Below are 19,748 nucleotides of genomic sequence, written 5' to 3'. Positions count from 1 at the left end.
CTGGTAAAATACCCGCATTAGGGTATTCGACTATATTTACACTAAATTATTTCAAACCATGCTTGAAAACATATTGAAAATGGCTATAAGTTTGCTTAAAAGAGTTGAGAAGTACCCTCATTTCCTCATGGAATCCATCATCAAAACTCAAACTTGACAAAAATGTACCTTGCAAACCTAACTGATTCACAAACATGCGAAGAGAACAAATTGCCAAACGTGAACTATGCGGCGTTGAAGAGTTCCATTCTGTTCATCATCAGCAGTTCTGCTTCATCAAATGTCACTTCTAGAAATGTAAAAGCTTGATTTGATGATAAAAATACTAAGATCACTATATATAATATGCCTTTAACATTTGAGGAGTCCCCTCGATGCTTCATGGACCCCATCGTCAGAACTCTAACTTGACAAAAAATTGTCTTAAATACCTAATTTGCTTCACAAACACAGCGAAGAGGACAAATCGCCAAACGTGAACTATGCGTCGTTGAAGAGTTCCATTCTGATCATCATCAGCAGTTCCACTTCATCAAATGTCACTTTTTAAATGTAAGAAAATAATTTATTGATGAAAATACAAAAATCACTATCTTCACATTTGAAGAGCTCCCTCGATTCCTCATGGATCCCATCATCAGAACTGAGTTTTACCGGGGGACCGATCTGTATGTATATAGATTCAAGCAAAAAAATAATTTTCAAAATCGGGTCAGAAATGACGGAGGACCGATCTGTATGAAGTAACAAACATTTAAAAAAAAAACATACACACCAAATTGATAACCTCCTCTTTTTGAAATCTTGAAGTCGGTTAAAAAGCGGGCGCAGCGGCGGAAAACGCCGAAATTTTGAAACGTAATAAATATGAGCCTCGGTAGAGAGTACCATTTTGTAACATTTGGCGCACAAGTTTTTTGCAGAAATCGCGAAGCGACTGGTTGACGTAACTGGTGACCGAAGAGCTGGCGGCTTCCTCGCACAACGTATTCATCATTGCGATGCGATACAACTAGGAAATGCCGCCAGCATCCTTGGTACTCAAGGGCCTATTTTAAATTTAAGTTAGTTATAGTAATCCTCTGTATATATCCATTATGTATATTGTTATTGTAAACTGAATAATAATTAAAGTACATAGCCGTGTTTTCTCATACCACTTCAGATCATTTTCAATAAGTAGTTTAAACTAAATAATGAGTAACAAACAGGTAATTTAAGCCTAAACGTATCCTCGTATAAAGGCGTAAATTGCTATTTTGCATGTCTCCAGTAAAGCAGGATAGTGTGGGCGACTCATTGAGCAAATTCTTTACGAACTGCTGATTACCAGTCCTGAGTAGTTAAAACTATTTTTAGCTGTGACTTGGATGCGTCTACTCATTGTAATTGATATTAATTGCTAAGAATAGGTTGATATACATGTATCGACACAATTGGGTCTAACTTGATAATGGCAATCGTTTGGCAATTTAGTGTTTTAGCAAATAAATTAATTGAATTGTATATTTTGGAATCGTGCAAAGTTTTTACGAAATTAATTAATCTTATTCGTACGTAATATGTAATAGGAAAATTTTGTGGTCTTCCCTTACTCTGAATGGTGAATATGTACTTATACTATTGATTTACAATAACAATATACATAATGGATATATACAGAGAATTACTATAACTTGTTTAAATCTAAAATTGGCCCTGGACACAAATAAAAGGTTATGTTTGCAACACAAGTCATGCGTCAATGTTTTCTATGGAGAACAGTACCCCTAGTGTAATTTTAGTCGATAGCGAAACGTGACGTACGCGTTAAGTCTCATTTTGTATGGGTTTTTGAACAGCGCGCCAAGCGGGACGTTTTGGAAAGTCAAAAATCTCATACAAAATGACACTTAACGCAAACGCGTACGTCACGTTTCGCTGTCGAAAATATTTACACTAGGGGTACAGGCCGCGTAGCCAACATGCAAATCGCTTACGCTTCGTAGCGATCGATACGTAACTGTCGCTGTCGCACGAATATGGAAGAGTGACAGAGAGACACACAGCGTTTCGTTGTCGAAGCGATAGCGATGGTCACCTTGGCTAGGCCGGTTGATTTCTATCGAAATAGCGAAGTTTTTATGCAGAGTGCAACGTCAAGTATAAGGCTTATAGATATGAATGCATTCTTACTGCCAAGTGCAAAGTTAGCATGGTCAGAGACTATTCCCTTTTCGTATACCTAGTCAGATATTACAAAATCACTCAGTATAGATAGACATACATATGCCTAGAAGCACGTAGATTGTCGTATTGTCGTGCTCATGAATGTATTTAATTGAAGCTTTAACGATGTCACTGCAATTATGTCACCATAAAGACATCATTAAGGCTAAGATGGTCGGCTCTTTATCATTTGTCACCATACCTGTCCCGTTCTAACAAGGATGTAAGTGCGAAAGTGACGGGCATAGTGACAAGTGATAAAAATGGAACCATGATGCCGCCGCAGAGGGCTTATATAAACTGCACATTTCGCATGTTTATAAAAATACCGGGATCCCGATATTCCCGATTTTGCATTTAAAAATAACGGTAATGGAAAATGGACCATAAAGGCGGGACTGAAAGAGACCTCCTGTTTGAATAAGTTGCTACATTACCAATCATTAAATTTGAAATGTGACAGTTTCTTATATGGATTCTATGATAAACTAGCGTTACTTAGTTTGCGTCTGGAACAGCGCCATCTATCAGGAAATTGGGACAACAAACTAAACATACTCCCGCGCCACCCCTGGTACAAAAGTTTCCATCATACTCGAACTGACCCACGCAATAATTAATGCCAATTCGAACGTACACTGACATCAAAATGATATCATTTAGCTATCGTGCGCTTCGCCCGTACATGTATAAGCGTTAGCGATAGATAACTAAATGAAGTAATTTAGATATCATTCTGATCTCAGTGTACTTACGTTGCAATTGGGCTGACAGATTATTGTTTGCCTTCAATGAAAATCAGAACATGATACGTGCTATAGAAAACGTCATAATTATTCTATACGTCTAGAGGTTTAGGGACGTCACGACTAAACAATGGTCTCCAGAAACAGATGTGCACTGGTTATTGAATGAATGGCGATTGATTCGAGCGCCTTCCTGCGCCAAATCAATGGGCACTGGCGGTGACTCACTCAAACACCTGTCGGAACTTATTCTACGTACGAGACAATTCAAAATAAATTAAAAATTAAATATTTATTCTGCAAGTAGACCTCGAAGGCTCTTTTAGAGTAAGAAGCTAAGTTGGCTATGATTTCCATAGCCTGTGCAAGTGTTAAGTAAACGTCATAATTTCATAGAAGTTTTGACGTTTAAAATAACACTTGCAGTGTCTGGGCTGACAAAATCGCTGCCAACTTATCTTGGTCTGACTTTATAAGCCAATAGAACATTTACTGTGGCACTACAATATTGTAGCAGTAATGTTACTGTAGTCGGAATCTGAACGGCACCTTTACTCATATTTGACTCTGCAATCTTATTGACTACCCTGAATATTCGACTCTATGTATATATTTGACTCTACAATCTTACTGACTACCCTGAATATTCGACTCTATGTATATATTTGACTCTGCAATCTTGCTGACTACCCTGAATATTCGACACTACATATTTGACTCTGCAACTTACTACCCTGAATATTCGACTCTATGTATATATTTGACTCTGCAATTTTACTGACTACTCTAAATATTCGACTCTACATATTTGATTCTGCAACTGACTACCCTGAATATTCGACTCTACATCTTTGACTCTACAATCTTACGGACTACCCTGAATATTCGATTTTATGTATATATTTAACTCTGCAATCTTACTGACTACCCTGAATATTCGACTCTACATATTTATTTATTACCCTGTCGACTCTACCTACATATTTGATATGGCGAGATTCATTGCAAGCGGTGTCAAGTTCGTATAATATCAATAAAAAATCAAAGAGGCCAATTTGAACATACACTGTGATATCAATATGATACCTAAATGATCTTGAATTGGCCTAGTTCAATTTGTTAGAGTTCGAATACGCCTTCTATTGGAGTGATGTTTGTCCTCCTGCCGAGTGCCGAGTATTGCGTTTCGTCTTGCACGACCGATCAAGTGCACTTTTTATGTCGGTTTGTAATGTACACCGTCCCGGTAACCTTCTGTTGTGTATTTTTTATTAATTCTGATTTACTTTACTCCGCTGTTTACGATATTGATAATACAGGTTAAGTTAAAGTGTGTAACTTTACTTTTGAGTGACATTAACGTGAGACACTTCATTCGGTTCTTGTCTGTTTTAATTTTTTTGTCTTTTAATTATTTATATAAGAATTCAAGCCTTGGCGACCCTCTACATCTCTAAGGATAATTTAATATATATTTTTATATTTTATCTCTGACACTTAGAGACTTATACATCTCTAAAGAATTTTAGTATTTTATGGTTTTATTTTTTTATCATAGTTTTTTTTGTGTAATTTGACATTTAGAGACAGTATACATCTCTAATAAAGTATTTATTATTTCATAGATTCGATATTTGTAATTGTTTTTTTTTTAATTTATTGTTTGTAAAAATGGACATGTAAAAGTGCCCCTGTGGCCTATTTGCTGAATAAATGTTTGATATTTGATATTGTTGAACCAAGTTAACTCTCTCGTGCCTACTACAATGTGTTTTATTTATTTATACAAAGAATTCCAACAGCTATAAAATATACATTAAACTTTTTAGATAGTAATAATATAATATAATAATTCAGCCTATATACGTCCCACTGCTGGGCACAGGCCTCCTCTCATGTGCGAGAGAAGGCCAATGCGGATTGGGGACTTCACATACACCTTTGATTTTCTTCGCAGATGTATGCAGGTTTCCTCACGATGTTTTCCTTCACCGAATAGTAATACACAGCCAATTACAGGAACTCGCAAATAGAAACTGTATATATAATTACAAAGTATACACTACATACAAAAGCACATGTGACTCAAGATATTACAATTAAATTAAATTTATATGATTACAATTAATTTTTTTTGCATTAGAAAGAAGGTAAGCGATTTAGACGTGTCTTTTTATATTGAAAAACACTTTAAAAATAAATCACGGCATCATTTACATTCTTTTGCTTTCATAAGTAAGTTTCCGATTAAAAAAAAAACTTTTTTTTTAAATAAAAAGTCATGTCATGATTGTTTACCTTTTTTAATGCGAAAAATAACGAACTATAACTAATGATTCTGTCCGTTGATCAAATGAGTGTCATTAAATATGCCTACTTTGCTCCAAAATGCGAAATATATAATTTCAATTTCAAAATTATTATAGGTAAAAAACTTAAGTAAGTCACCTGTTGTATGTAGTTGTGACGTGTTAGAATTGACATTTGTTTTGTTTGTGTGTGCCTTTTAAACATGTATTGTCTACTCGAACACGCCACAACTACATACAACAGGTGACTTACTTAAGTTTTTACCTATATTTTGTGGTACGAGTATGTATAGGTATGTTGTTGATTTATGTGCCGATTTAAAGTGGACAATCCCTACTTTCTTTATGTACCTATGCAACAAACGTAAGCTATATCTGAGCGAACGTAATAATAGTTATGCTGCTGTTCTAAGCTTTAGTGTAAGTACGATTTTACCCATGGCAATGTTATAAACGGCAATGTTATGAGCGCCTATAGCTCACTAAACTGTATTAATTTATTGTTATTACTGTCTAGGATGGAAATGTACACTAGATTAAGTAATTACATTGTACTAAATTATGTTAAATAAAGAACTCATAAAAAAAAATCCCTACTTTTATGTTGTAACACTTAAATGAGATTATGATATAGTTTTTAGAACTATTATACATGTGTTTTATGTGTTCATGCAATTTTGCAGTTCGCTGTACCTATAACCCCGTTTTAAAATGTTATAATACTAAAAACAACCTCCTAAATTTTTGAATTGAATTCCTCCTCAATCCTTGAATTTTTGTAATTTGTATCCTTGTCAGCGTTGTTAGAAATAAAAATACTTCTATACCGGTAGGGCTGCCACCTTTTTTCTCCCGAAAAAGTGTTTACTGGAAAAATGGAAAAATAATAGGTCACCAATCCAAGTTGGCAACGATTTTGATAGCTCAGCCTGTGCAAGTGTTAAGTAAACGTCATAATTTCATAGATGTTTGACGTTTAAAATAACACTTGCGCTGTCAGGGCTATCTAAATCGTTGACTTATCTTGGTCTGACTCTACGATGCGATATCGAGGACATTTGTATACCCCTTTCTTCAGTAATGAAAATATAGTATTTTTCTTACTATATAGTTTTTATATAATATATAGTATAACTGATGTAAACTTTCACGATTTTTACACATTATTAACTAACACAAACGGGACTTAATCGCGTATTAAGTTTAAGCATTAAGTAAGTAACATCCCTAGTGCGCAGAATGTTCAAGTCAATAAACAAGATCAAGTGCGGGTAGTTCGAAAAACTCGCGCGGCTAGAAGATGTTGATGTCAACTTTAGCCAGTCTTCTCCGAGACCACGGAAACAACGCCGTCCTCGAAACGTCGGAGGTAAATTTAAAACTTAATACGCGATTAAGTCCCGTTTGTGTTAGTTAATAATATAGTATAACTGACTAAAATATAGTACGACGGGTATGGGTGGCAACCTATCACGTCGAAACATGGAAAAATAAACACATCGTCCACAAACCCTATTTCCGTGCTCATTCTAACCACATACCTCCAAATATAGTTTATCATTATCTTGCCATTACCGGAGGCTAGTAACTAAAACGACTGGCAACCTCCATACAAACTGTAAGTCATTTGCATTATTAATGAGCTCCAAAAAAAAACTAGATGGCCTTATTAAATAAGAATATGTACCTATATGCTTTTATTACCTCTGCTTTCATTTTAGATTTAGACCAAGCTAAGTTGGCGATTTTGATAGCCCAGATGGAGCATGTGTTATTTAAATAAATGAATAAATATTATATAGGACATTATTACACAAATTAACTAAGGCAATAAGGCTTGTGTTGTGGGTACTCAGAGAGGTATATATGTGACGTTATCTATGAAAAGGGACCTTATTGTCGATGGCGCTTCCGCCGTTATAAACGATACTCCGATACAAATACAACGCTGCGCGACGCAGTGCGGCGTAAGCGCCATCGACAATAAGGTCCCTTTTCATAGATAATGCCACATATATGATGCGATATATATAATGTATAAATATTTCTAAAAACTTAAATACGTACAAAACAATGAAATCGATATTAATAAAAACGAAGAATATTACTTTGCCAATCCGCGAAAAGATAACGTGCTAGTCAACCAGTGCTAATCCGTTATACTTACTTGCGTATTTTTACATGCAATTAATGTTCCCAACCTCCCACCGCAAAAATAAATACGCAAATAAATATAAAAACCCTCCAGCAACAATACAAAACTCGACACGTGTTTCGCCTCTTTATGAGGCATCCTTATGAGATCTATCTTTTCGCGGATTAACAAAGTAGGGTAAAGGCACCTATTACCGTGGTAGTTAAGGAACTTTTCAAAAGAGATCCAAAAATTAAGGGTATCAATGCTGTCTAACAGCCAGGAATATTTTTTTTTCATCAGAGCATTTAATGAACTTTCCGTTTCACACGTTTTTGGATTCATTTTGGGTTATTATATGTATTAAAATATTTTTTGAAGCCAAAATGACCAAATCTTCTATTACCGTGGCAAGGGCCAGGCTGTGATTCTATTATCGCGAATTGAGCTTTCATTACCGAGGGTACAATTGGCATGATTTTTCTGCACTCGTTAATAGAAACCAAACTCAAAATTCGAAACCTAATACCGAGGGTTAAAACAATAATAACGACGTGGGTTCTGTATATTATTTTTGTGTCATTAAGTTTAATAATGACACAAAAATAAAAAATAAAACTATAGGAGTATGTTTAAAAATAAGAGATATATTCGAAGAGATTATAATTACACTTTGGCACAATCAAATACTATTAAATAGTTAACTTACCAAGTACCCACGAGTACCTGTATAACAAGTTATAAGTTGAATGTTTTACATGTAAAACAACAAAAAATATTGTTAGTAAAGTTTTACTAAGGACGTATATGACAAATAGGCCTGCCTGTTATTAAATAAAATAATTTTTAAATGCTATAAAGATTGATAAGAATGTGTCTTACTGACAATTAGCTGCACAAAAAAAAACAAGTAAGTAACATTTTCTCATAAGGCACAGCGTAAATTATAGTCAAAATTTTATAAGCTGGACGTTTACTACCTGAGTGAAAGTTTACCACAGTGAAATGGTAAACGTCCACCTCATAAAATTTCGACTATATATAAAAACATGAAAATTTTTAATTCTAATATTTTTGATAAGGTAATTAAGTTAAATAAAGTCTCTCACATATTATGTGTTATAATTTACCCGTTTATAATTAACAAATCACAGTACTTTTCTTATTGCTGATTCTTATAGCTAAAAAAATCATGTGTGAGATTTTGGACTACTGTATAAATAAAATTATATAAAAAAAAATTTAATCGGAACTGTCCGGCAGTTGGGTACCCTTACTTGTCAGAGTAATAACTGAATCAGAAAACAGAAGAATTTAAATCTGATAATGATAACTGAAGTCTAAATTTTATCAACGAAATCTGTACTTGCGGTACCCTAAATGCGATATTTCAATACAATACCAAATAGTCACTCGGTAATAGATAACTCTTTAAGAGCCTATTACCGACCCATTCGATATTTCTCTGGGTCGGTAATAGATTTCTATACATTCTATTACCGAGGGTAATCTGATCATACCATCGGTAATAGGCTTAATTTGGAGTTTAATTAAACCTAATTCCGACCCATAAAAAGAATAAAACACAGATGGTTTTTCAAATCAAATCAAACACGTATATTACAAGCTTCTTGTAAAGACAAAATCACATAACTGGCAAGTAAATTTTAGGATTTAACTCAAAATAAAAAAAAGTTGACAGATTAAGGGTTCCCATAGAAACAAGGAAATCGGTGCTGAAGTTTTTGTCAAAAATTAAGGGTTAGTTGAATACTTTCCATACCACGGAAATAGCTCTTTAATAGCGTGAATAGATCAAGATTGGAATAAATAAAAGAAATTATAAAATTGATAATTTGTACCAAAACTAAAGAGTAAATAACAAAACTACCACTTTTTTTTATTACCGTGGCATACCACGGAATTACTTACCACAGAAATAATTGGCGCCTATCACCGCTGTATTTTATTTTCAATTTTAAACGTATTTCCCGGTCAAAAACTAAGTTAAAAGTAATTCAAAATCGTGTAGAAAACAATACACAACCTCTTAAAAGGCATTGCACTAGTTTATTTGCCATAACTATTACGTAAAACACTAAGTAAGATTGGAGTGCACTTACCTGTGGTGTCACGCGTCTGTATGGAACAACCGGTTCTTGCGCCGCCGTCGCACAAACTGACGAATCGCGAGTTTTTTGTTACACTCACACAAATGCACACTAATGGGCACGATAGACCAATGAATGAGCTTGTTTTGTGTATGCTTTATTTCTTAGAGAATAGATCTGTTTGCTTGCAAAATGAGTATTTGTAAACACCGCGGTGTTAGACGTCGATTTTGATACCCGCGTTAATAGCCGCCGTTACCCTAATATTTTTTGTTTTAATTAATATGGATTTCCGCAATGTAACGCCTGATTCTGTTCGTTAGAGTTAACAAATTATAAGAATAGAATGTTGAAGTGTTGAAAGTGAGGTATCCTTATACAACCTACAGGGCGTCCGCTAGCTGGCGCGGGTGCACGGAGCAGGCGCACGCACGCGTGTGTTATTGTATGTAAAAAACATCGCACCCATCCGCGCCATTTGGCGTTGCTCTGATTACTCATCATACTATTTTTCGTTAACCCGCTCACCCGCTAAGTGCAACCGCGCCAGCTAGCAGACGGCCTGTAGGTTGTCAGTCTTTTCTATTTACTAGTCTGCCATTACGAATGACACACCAAAGTCAGAACAGTGACAATGCCGTGACAAATCCGTGACACGCCCCCGACCTTCGGCGGACTGTAATTTGGTGACCTTGGGCGGTTTGACATTTCCCAATGTACGTGCTAAACGGAAATTATACACAATGCCAAAAATCGCTATGCTGTATTTGCGTGAATATTTTAGTTCTGCATTTTTTTTAAAATTTCTATCAGTTTTCTTTTTCTATAAATGATAATGCGTCGAATGATGGTCCCTATGACTATGACGGGTCATATTTAATATGAAGTAACGTATCTGCCGCGTAAAATTTTTGTAGACATATTTCGAAATTTAGCACATTGATTTATTTAGAAACATTTAAGTAATAAAAATACAGTAAAAACATTTCTTCAATATTTTATTTTAATTAATTAAGCCTAACCAAAAGAGATTTGAAGGAACTGTCATTTTTTTTAATACTACGTCGGCGGCAAAGTAAAATACGGCCCGCCTGATGGTAAGCAGTCTCCGTAACCTATGTACGCCGGCAACTACGAAAGAGTTTCATGCGGAGATTCATATAAGATTAAAATGTGTTACTAACAACCAATTAATCCTTAGTTGGTGAAAACAAAAATACAAATACGTTTACTTCATACAGTAGTTCATAGGTATAAAGGTTAGGTAGGTAAGTAGTCCATCTTAGGTGCAAAGAGTAGATAAGTATTTATCTCAACAATTAAATTTCTTTTTTATAATTTTTAATTTACCCAATTCGAAGTTTTTTTATAAACCAAAATATATAAATCAACTTAACAACTAAAATTAAAAAAGATCAAATATAGGGGTCTCGGCCCCGAATACGATTTCGTACCTTTTGGCGTCGAGACCCTTGGCCCGTGGGGTCCGAATGCATCTACACTGTTCAAGGAAATATCCAAAAAAATAGCAGACGCTACCGGTGATCGTAGAGCTGGCAGCTTCCTCGCACAGAGAATAAGTATTGCGATACAACGAGGAAATGCTGCCAGCATCTACGGCACCATGCCGCAGGGGGATAGTTTTTAATTATTTATTTTAAGATTAGTTTTATTTATTTTTAGATTTAGATTTTAAGTTTTATATGTATTATGTTGTGTTTATAAATACTTAGTGTATTTATTAGATAAAAGAATTTTCATTTGTATATTAAATACCGTAAGTTTGGTGAATTAATATGAAACTTAACAACTTAACGGAAAACTCGAACACCAATTGCATTGCACCGATATCGCAGATGAGATGAGAGAGATGACGCATGTGTAGCAGGGTGCACTATTGATCTAGATTGTAGGGCTTACAGCAGCCCTAGCTACAGCTCCAACCCCTGGCCAATGATATCGTAATTATAGATACATAGGTTAAAATACGCGCCCCAAAATTGAATTACTAGTGACGATTGTACAGAATGGTCTTAGTCGATTATATTATTGGACTTTAACTATAACGCGCAAGTTACAAACATTTGTAGTTTCTTTTAAACTTAAGAGCCCGGTAACGATTTTAGAGCAAGAATGTAAAATTGACAGATTTAGTCGTCGAAATTGTACACCTTTTGTTACGTAATATATAATTAACAAGTATTGATTTCTATTAGCAGGTCTTCTCATCTTGCCTTTTAATAATGAGGTCGCAAGCGTGCATCCCCGGTAATGTGTCGACAAGGTACCATTTTAAAAAAAAACATCAAAAAATATGGTGGTAAATTGTACAAAACGATGTATAAGAACAATTTCAGCGAATGTTGTAGATTGTTTAAGTATCAAAATTACGTTGAAATTAAGTCGATTTTCAGAGAAATTGTCACTTGTTTTGAAGTAATTTCTGGAGAAAATTGATTTTTTCTAACTTTCATTTACACTACTTCAAATTTATAATAACAAAAATGTAGTTTATTAAAGTTGAAGTACAGGATATGTGTAATATAAAATTACCATTTTTAGCAGTCCAAACTTTACGAAATTTACGTACTGTAGGTAAAATCCGTTGCACGCGTCGTCCGCGCCATTTAGCGTTGCTCATACAATTTTGGGCTGGCTGAGACGGCTGGGATACGCGTCATACTCGTGAACGGGTGTTGTTCGTGGAGACTGGTCTGTTTGAGCTAACACGGGCTATTATATTTAGTAACTTTATTTTTGAGTATAAATACAGTGAGACACCTCATTCGGTTCTCGTATGTTTTTTTTATCTTAATGAATGTTTTAATTATAAAGGATTTTCACTCTTGGAGACCCTACACATCTGTAAGGATAATCTGATGAACGATATAATCTTTTAGTTTTCGTTAACTTGCTCACCCGCTCCGTGCAACCGCGCCAGGTAGCGGACGCTAGTGCATTGCTAACTTAGACTATTTGTAACCTGGACTCGCCCTATGGATTGCATACTTTCGTCGTGAGTCAACGGTTAAGCGCTTCAAGATGGACATTTTGAAGTGTGGCCGGGAATACTAATGCACTTGACGCGCTTGGAAACCCTACCTTTTGTACCTAATGTTATTTGTATAAGTAATGAGTAAAGTACTAGAAACTATCCTTATCGTACAAACTAATATCCCTATCGTAGAAAAAGATATATAGTCTGTATCTTTAGGTATTTAAAAGAATGTAAACAAACCACAATTAGGTATTTTATTGGCGAGAAAATTCAGTAAGTCAATTAATTTAACTCGATGTGCCAAAACTTACAGAAGTTTTACTACGATAAATTCAACATAACAATGAAGCTGCTGTAATTGTGCTATTTTTTTAATAGAAATATATCGGGATGATTTATTTATCAATAGTAAATTCGTTTTGTATTATTTGCTATTACTTCGCCCTAGTAAAGAACCTAAAACAAAATCGAATATTTAGCCATTTGAGGGTAGATGAAAACATTACACGATTAAATGAAATAGGTTAAAGTCAGAACGATGGAGAACAGATCCAGGCAGTTTTCTATTTGGTTGGTTAACTGATAAATGTTGCAAGTACCCGAAAATGCAAAAACACATTGTTTACATTTATTTAACTTCCTCAAGATACAGACTTATAGGCTAGGTATATATTGGTAGCTACTTTGCAGAATGTTTTAGTCGTACCTAAATCGTATTTAGAATTGTAAGTAGTTATAAGTACAGTCAGCGTCAAATACTTTGTAGCAGTCAAAGTGGCCAAATAGTTCGGTACACCATACAAAATATATTTAAAAAAACATACTTAAAATAAAATACTCTATATTGCACAGGCACATCTCAAAAAAAGAAACAGTTACAAAGAAACACAACATACATATCTGTGTTACGTGGGCTGTTACTATTAGCCTGTTACCGTAAAATGTGCCTACTTTGCTCCCCACTGGGAAATTGTGTTCTAACAGTTTTTATATAAGAAATGAAAACTATAGCACAACAGCATTTAAGTGATACCACATGATAGTAGTGCCTGAATTGGGGAGATTCACTCGGCAATGTGATCCCAAAAATTAACAGAACATCATTCACTTCCCGATTGTTATCTGATTCACTTGTCGACATCGCTGTATGCTTTCTTAAGATCTCTAAGATAATTTTATATATATTTTCAACATTTCAATGTTTCAACTTAGTTGATTAGTTGAGTGATATAAATGGACCGTTTAATTTGGCATTTCAGTACCGGAAACCCTGCCGGGCTGCGGCACCTGCTCCAAACGTGAGCTCCAGTACTGCGAGACCCGAGTGCTGGCGGACCACTGCTGCTGCGAGCGGCAGGCGTTCCCGGAGCCTTTCCCCTGGCTCCCTCACACCTGCTACATGGGACCGGGCCGGTGCAAGCCGCTGATGCATGACTGTGCCAAGTACAAGAGGATACGGGACTGTTGCTGCTATAGGAAGCTGGCTGAGAGATGTGAGTAACTGTCCATTAGCCAAATCCGAGAACCTAAAGTGTATCAAACGCCCCTTTTGTCTGTTACAAAACGTGAGCAGTACTGCTAGTCCCAAATCCTGGCGGACCACTGCTGCTGCTAGCGGCAGGCGTTCGCAGATCCCTTCCCGTGGCTCCCTCGCACCTGCTACATGGGCCCAGGCCGTTGCAAGCCAGTAATACATGACTGTGCCAAGTATAAGAAGATACGGGACTGTTGTTGGCTATAGGAATCAGTATTTTTTGAGGGACGATAAAAATTATAAAGATTTATCAATAATTGTTTATTTCTTATTCCAGGGAAGCAAATCCTCTCTAGCTCAGGTCGGACGGGTGTTAGCGGCGCGTCCCTTCTCCTACTGTCGATGCTGCTCTTTGTGGCGTATCTGTGACAGCAGGCGCCCCCGCCAGCCCGCCTGCCCGTGCCAGTATAGTCTCTAACTCCAATGATAAGACAATACGACAGGCGTCAGCGTGTTCCTGCTTCTGCTGTCCATGCACCTACCTCTTCGTCGCCTATCTGTGACAAAAGGCGGCACAACCTAGTCTCTAAATTCAGGAGAAAAGACAGTATAACACGACGGGCCAGCGTGTTCCTCTGCTTCTACTGTCCATGCTTCTCTTCCCGGCCTATGACACCGATGTGACAACCAACACTTACAAGGTTGACAGTCCTCAACTGTGCGTTTCTCCAGAAACTACCTGCATTGCACAGCTCAACTGTGGAATAAACTGTCGCGTGCGGTACTTCCGGACCGATACGACCTTCAAACTTTCAAGAAAAGAGCGTACTCCCATCTTAAAAGCCGGCAACACACTTACAACCTCTCTGGTGTTGCGGGTGTCCATGGGCGACGGTAATTGCTTGCCATCAGGCGTTTCGTGACATACAACGCCGGCACATGGGCGGGAGAATAATGTAATTACGCACGTGTGATAGAAATAGGAAAACTTTACCTATTGTGGTACGATTCATACGTTTGTAAATATTTAGCAATGAGATATCGTATAGAATCCATTTCTGTTGACGTTCTAGAGTAAGGAAAAAAAATATGCAATAGATTTCGTGTCAACTACTCGTGTGTGTTTTCGAGTTTACTAGTGTTTCAGTACCAAAATTACAGGATGTACACGTTATTTAAGTAGCTATAGACATATAAATCCTACAACCCTTGCATTGTCTTGAAGGCCTTACACCCTATCCTCGAAAGGCCCACGGTCCTACCCGTACTAATTGCTTCAAAGTAATTTAAACCATTTTCCATTAAAATAAAGTTGCATTTCTTTTATTTCGTTCGATTTCAAAACAAAAGAAATTCAACCATATTTCCTTCACTATGTCAAATTCAAATGGCCTTTTTTTGTTCAGTGGGCCTTAGAAGGCTACGGTTGGACACATATTTGTTATATTTATTCTATATCTATGAAATTAAAATGTCATATTTATTGAAACAGGGTTGTTCAATAGTATTTTAATCAATATTTCGTCATAGCTAATAATCATATAATACATTCTCAAATGAATATTTATAAATATACCATTTAATGTTAATATTGAATACCAAAGTTTTATGTAATTGGCCTAATTTGTCTATTACTGTGTGTGTGTGTGTGTAATCTATCGGGGTAAATACCTACGTTATATTCAGATATCGTGTGACAACGACGCGGTACTGGCGACCATAATATGCCATGATACAGGTTGACCTTAGCCATTGGACAAACCCTGAAATCCCACGTAGGGTTACTACTTAGGAATGCTCTGACGTTAATATTTTTTTAATTAGAAAACAGATAAAAAAATTTGCGATCGAAAGTTATTTGCAATAATCGACAACAAAAAGAAACATACTGTGTTAATCTTTGGCAGTGTTTTTGACAATTTGTTAGAAATATTTGATAATGATGACATTTTTCAAAAGTCAGTAGCTTTATTAGTGTCATAAATAAAAAGATAATCAAAAAGTTCGAAGAAGGTTTCATACTATTAGGAGCTACTAACAAATACAGGCTGCTCCAAACTAATTTTTTAATTTCTTCGAAACCGCTACACCGGTTGTTATGATACTTTGTACACTGGTTCTAAATACCCTAATGCATTACATTTCGGCTTTGTCCAATGGCTAGGGACACACTGTATATACACTCTGGGCTGGTAAAACCCGACAGATTTTAACCACGCATTCCTGAGGTCATAAGGAGCAAAACAATTTTGTATGAATTTTGTTCAAATTCTTGTTTTAAGAGAAATAACTTTTTACATCTTGGCGAAAAAAAATTACTTAAAAAAAATAAGTTTTTTTTATTTACTGTCAAAAATTGCGAATGTAATTTATAACTTTAATGTCTGTTATGTATGTTAGGTATGTCTAAACCAACTCACATGTCTTTGTCTCTAAAACAAGACCGATTTCAAACTTTGTATGACAATGTAGTCTCTGTATGCGATCAAGACTACACCTCTAAAATCTGTCGGGTTTTACCAGTCCACGGTGTATATTATATAGGTACCTGTAAACCCATATGCACAAAATGTATAACTAATTAAATGGAAAATCTTGCGTCTAATTAATAGCCGTAGACTTAATTAACTACCGTATTGCAAGTGTTAATAACTACAGATGTATAATTTGCGAAAACTTTCCAAAGAGTTGGAAGGGTTCTCGGAAATTTCAGCTAAATTTGACAGTAAACATAGGAAACATTCATTTAGGAATTTTTTATTTAGTTCAGTACAAAAAAAAATACATAACAATAACAAAACATTTAAGACTAACTTAGCCTAGTTAGGAAATGGAAAATTTCGATTCCCATACAAAACTATGAAGAAGTTTCGGAAAATTTCCGTGTGGAAATTTTGCAATTTTGGAAACTTCAGATGGTACATCAGTATAACTGTATGTCTGTCTCTGATATTACTGTCTGTCTGATATCACGTAGAAAAACTAGGTGAAATAATTATTCATAAAATGACTGTCGTTTGTAACCCCCGACAAAAAAGAGGGGTAACTGCGTCCAAATGTTTCTGGAGTGAGATAAAACAATATTAAGGGGCAAACGTGGACAAAATCTCCATTTATCTCATGTATAATAAATATGTTTACAGTACATATGGTGCTACTTTACCGCACTGGTGCGAAAATTAGCATATTACGTTACTGTGTCGAACCTTTAAAGGGCCATATGTACTGTAAAACGCTGTTCGATACATGTGCGAATAGGTAATTCGCAACTCGTGTCGATTTAAAACACTCCCTTCGGTCGTGTTTCAATTTATCGCCACTCGTTTTGAATTTCCTATTTTTCGCACGTGTAACGTAATGTACTATTGTAAATATTAAAACCTTAGTGGCATTTTCGCCTCGTTAATGAACAATCACACAAAATAACTGCTATAGAATCTATAGAAAGGTAACTATCAAAATGAAGTGTACAGTCAGCGTCAAATACTTCGTAGCAGTCAAAGTGGCCAAATAGTTCGGTACACCATACTAAATATATGGTGTACCGAACTATTTGGCTACTTTGGTTGCTACAAACTATTTGACGCTGACTGTACCTCAATTATTTTACGAATTAAACGTAAAAAGTACCAACGAAATTATTTATTACTTGCCATTATTGCACGATTTGTTTACTCAAATGGGGAGTTACCACGAAAAGTTACATAGGTATTATTCTTTATACCTACATAAAATATCCACAAGAAATCAATATGCCTAATGGGGTTGGCAACTGTCAAAGGTTTGCATAGATGGCGCCATCATAGCTTGCCTCTGTCTCTAGTTTTGTTCTATGAGATTTGGCTTAAAGTACTGGAATCCAGGTCACAAAATTCCAAAAAAAAAACAAGAATTTGACACAATTCTAGGGATTGACAGGGCAAGCTATGATGGCGCCATCTGCTTAATACTTCGACCGGCCAACCCCATTTTTGAAATACATGTAACCTGCTTTGCGGTGTTTTGTCTAAGTGGCCCCACGAAGGGGGAAAATCGTGAGCTTATAAGTTAAAGAATGCTTTAGTTGTGTAATTTACTTAAGTTTTCTGTTGTAAATGTTCAAATTATTTCATTATTGATTGTTAGTCCTACGCCAAAGGTGCTTAGCATAAGATTAAAATAATATAAATGTTGTATGTACTTCTGCAGATTTTATTTATATTGAAGGTAAAATGCATCACCATATCTTCTTACTTCAAATACTTAATACAAATAATAAGTATGTTTGATTTAGACCATTCTAAATCAAACATAATTACTTAGTATTTGTATTCTTATAAATTGTAGACTGGGAATAATTGAATCGTGTAAGGGAAACGTGGATGAGGCATATAAAAAAAGTGGCTGTGACATAATCGGACAGACAGACCGACATGACGAATCTATAAGGGTTCCGTTTTTTGCTATTTGGCTACGGAACCCTAATAGTAGGGTCGGGCAGACCGTCATAGGGCGAGAACTCATATCTGTACAGTCACGTCTGAAAACATCGACACAATCGAAGTGCCAATAATATGCCCATATATTAGGGTAGTGTATACATATTTTTGGCACTTTGTCCGCATCGATATTTTCAGACGTGACCGTACTAGGGAATGCAATAACCAGTCAAACTTCATAATCGGTTACGGTTATGCCCGAAACATAACCGATAATCGGTTATAATCGATTACGGTTATTTTCGACAAAAAATAATACATTTACAATCAAGTAATTAAAATTATTACGAAAAAACGGGAATATTAGGGAATGTACGTTCGTTCTACAATAAAACACAAATAACGGTAAAAGTCAAAATGTGACCTTGGACGTGAAACAATATTCAATCAAGATATTTCATAAATAAGGGAAGTAAATATGGTATATTTTCGTAGTACACGAATGACAAAAATTATATTTGACGACCGGTTTGGCATAGTGGGTAGTGACCCTGCCTACGAAGCTGATGGTCCCGGGTTCAAATCCTGGTAAGGGCATGTATTCGTGTGATGAGCATGGATATTTGTTCCTGAGTCATGGGTGTTTCCAATGTATTTAAGTATTTATATATTATATATATCGTTGTCTAAGTACCCTCAACACAAGCCTTATTGAGCTTACTGTGGGACTTAGTCAATTTGTGTAATAATGTCCTATAATATTTATTTATTTTATTTTATAGTCCCAGGCGTCACAAACAAAAAAGGGGCAGGATTTTGTATCATCAGATCAATTCACAGAATTTAATTCATAAATATATAACCGAAAATAACCATAGCCGATTATTTAAATTTCTTTATACAGGTTTCCTTACGATGTTTTCCTTCACCGAATAGGTATGCATATAAGAAGATATAGTGAAAGAAAATTAAGATCTAAATAAAACATTGTATATATTTATTCTTAAATTGTTATCAATGTTCGAAATATAAATAAAGAGTTACCAAATTGCAAACTTGTATTTATTCAATTTCTCTATTGCTTAAGACAGCAGGGTTCCATATGTTTTCAGTCCGTGGCGCACTTGGAAGTTTAAAACTAAATTTCGGCGCCCCACTTTACCGTCTACCACGCATCAGTACGGTTTGGGAACCCCTGGTCTATGAAAGCAAGGAACATATAAATTCCATATACTAAAAATTGCCAAAAAAACATAAATAGGTGGCGCTACAATACCTAGAATACTTGAGAAATAAATCTGATTATAGACAGCACACTTCACTCCGTCAATAACGCCTAGGTTCCTAGCT

At 35.6% G+C, this 19,748-nt stretch overlaps 1 protein-coding gene across 1 annotated transcript in view; it reads left to right on the top strand.

Moving 5' to 3' along the window:
* The window catches only part of LOC133528319 (uncharacterized), an 88,215-nt gene extending 68,762 nt beyond the window's left edge, over positions 1 to 19,453 (top strand). Inside the window, exons 4-5 of the mRNA XM_061865663.1 lie at positions 13,766 to 13,999; positions 14,318 to 19,453. Of these exons, the coding sequence (XP_061721647.1) occupies positions 13,766 to 13,999; positions 14,318 to 14,409 (326 nt within the window). The 3' untranslated portion in view covers positions 14,410 to 19,453. The remainder of the gene's footprint in view (positions 1 to 13,765; positions 14,000 to 14,317) is intronic.
* The last annotated feature ends 295 nt before the right edge of the window (positions 19,454 to 19,748 follow it).

This window comes from Cydia pomonella, chromosome 19, assembly GCF_033807575.1.
Source record: "Cydia pomonella isolate Wapato2018A chromosome 19, ilCydPomo1, whole genome shotgun sequence".
Classification (NCBI taxonomy): domain Eukaryota; kingdom Metazoa; phylum Arthropoda; class Insecta; order Lepidoptera; family Tortricidae; genus Cydia; species Cydia pomonella.
This window is presented reverse-complemented; position numbering and strand designations above follow the sequence as displayed.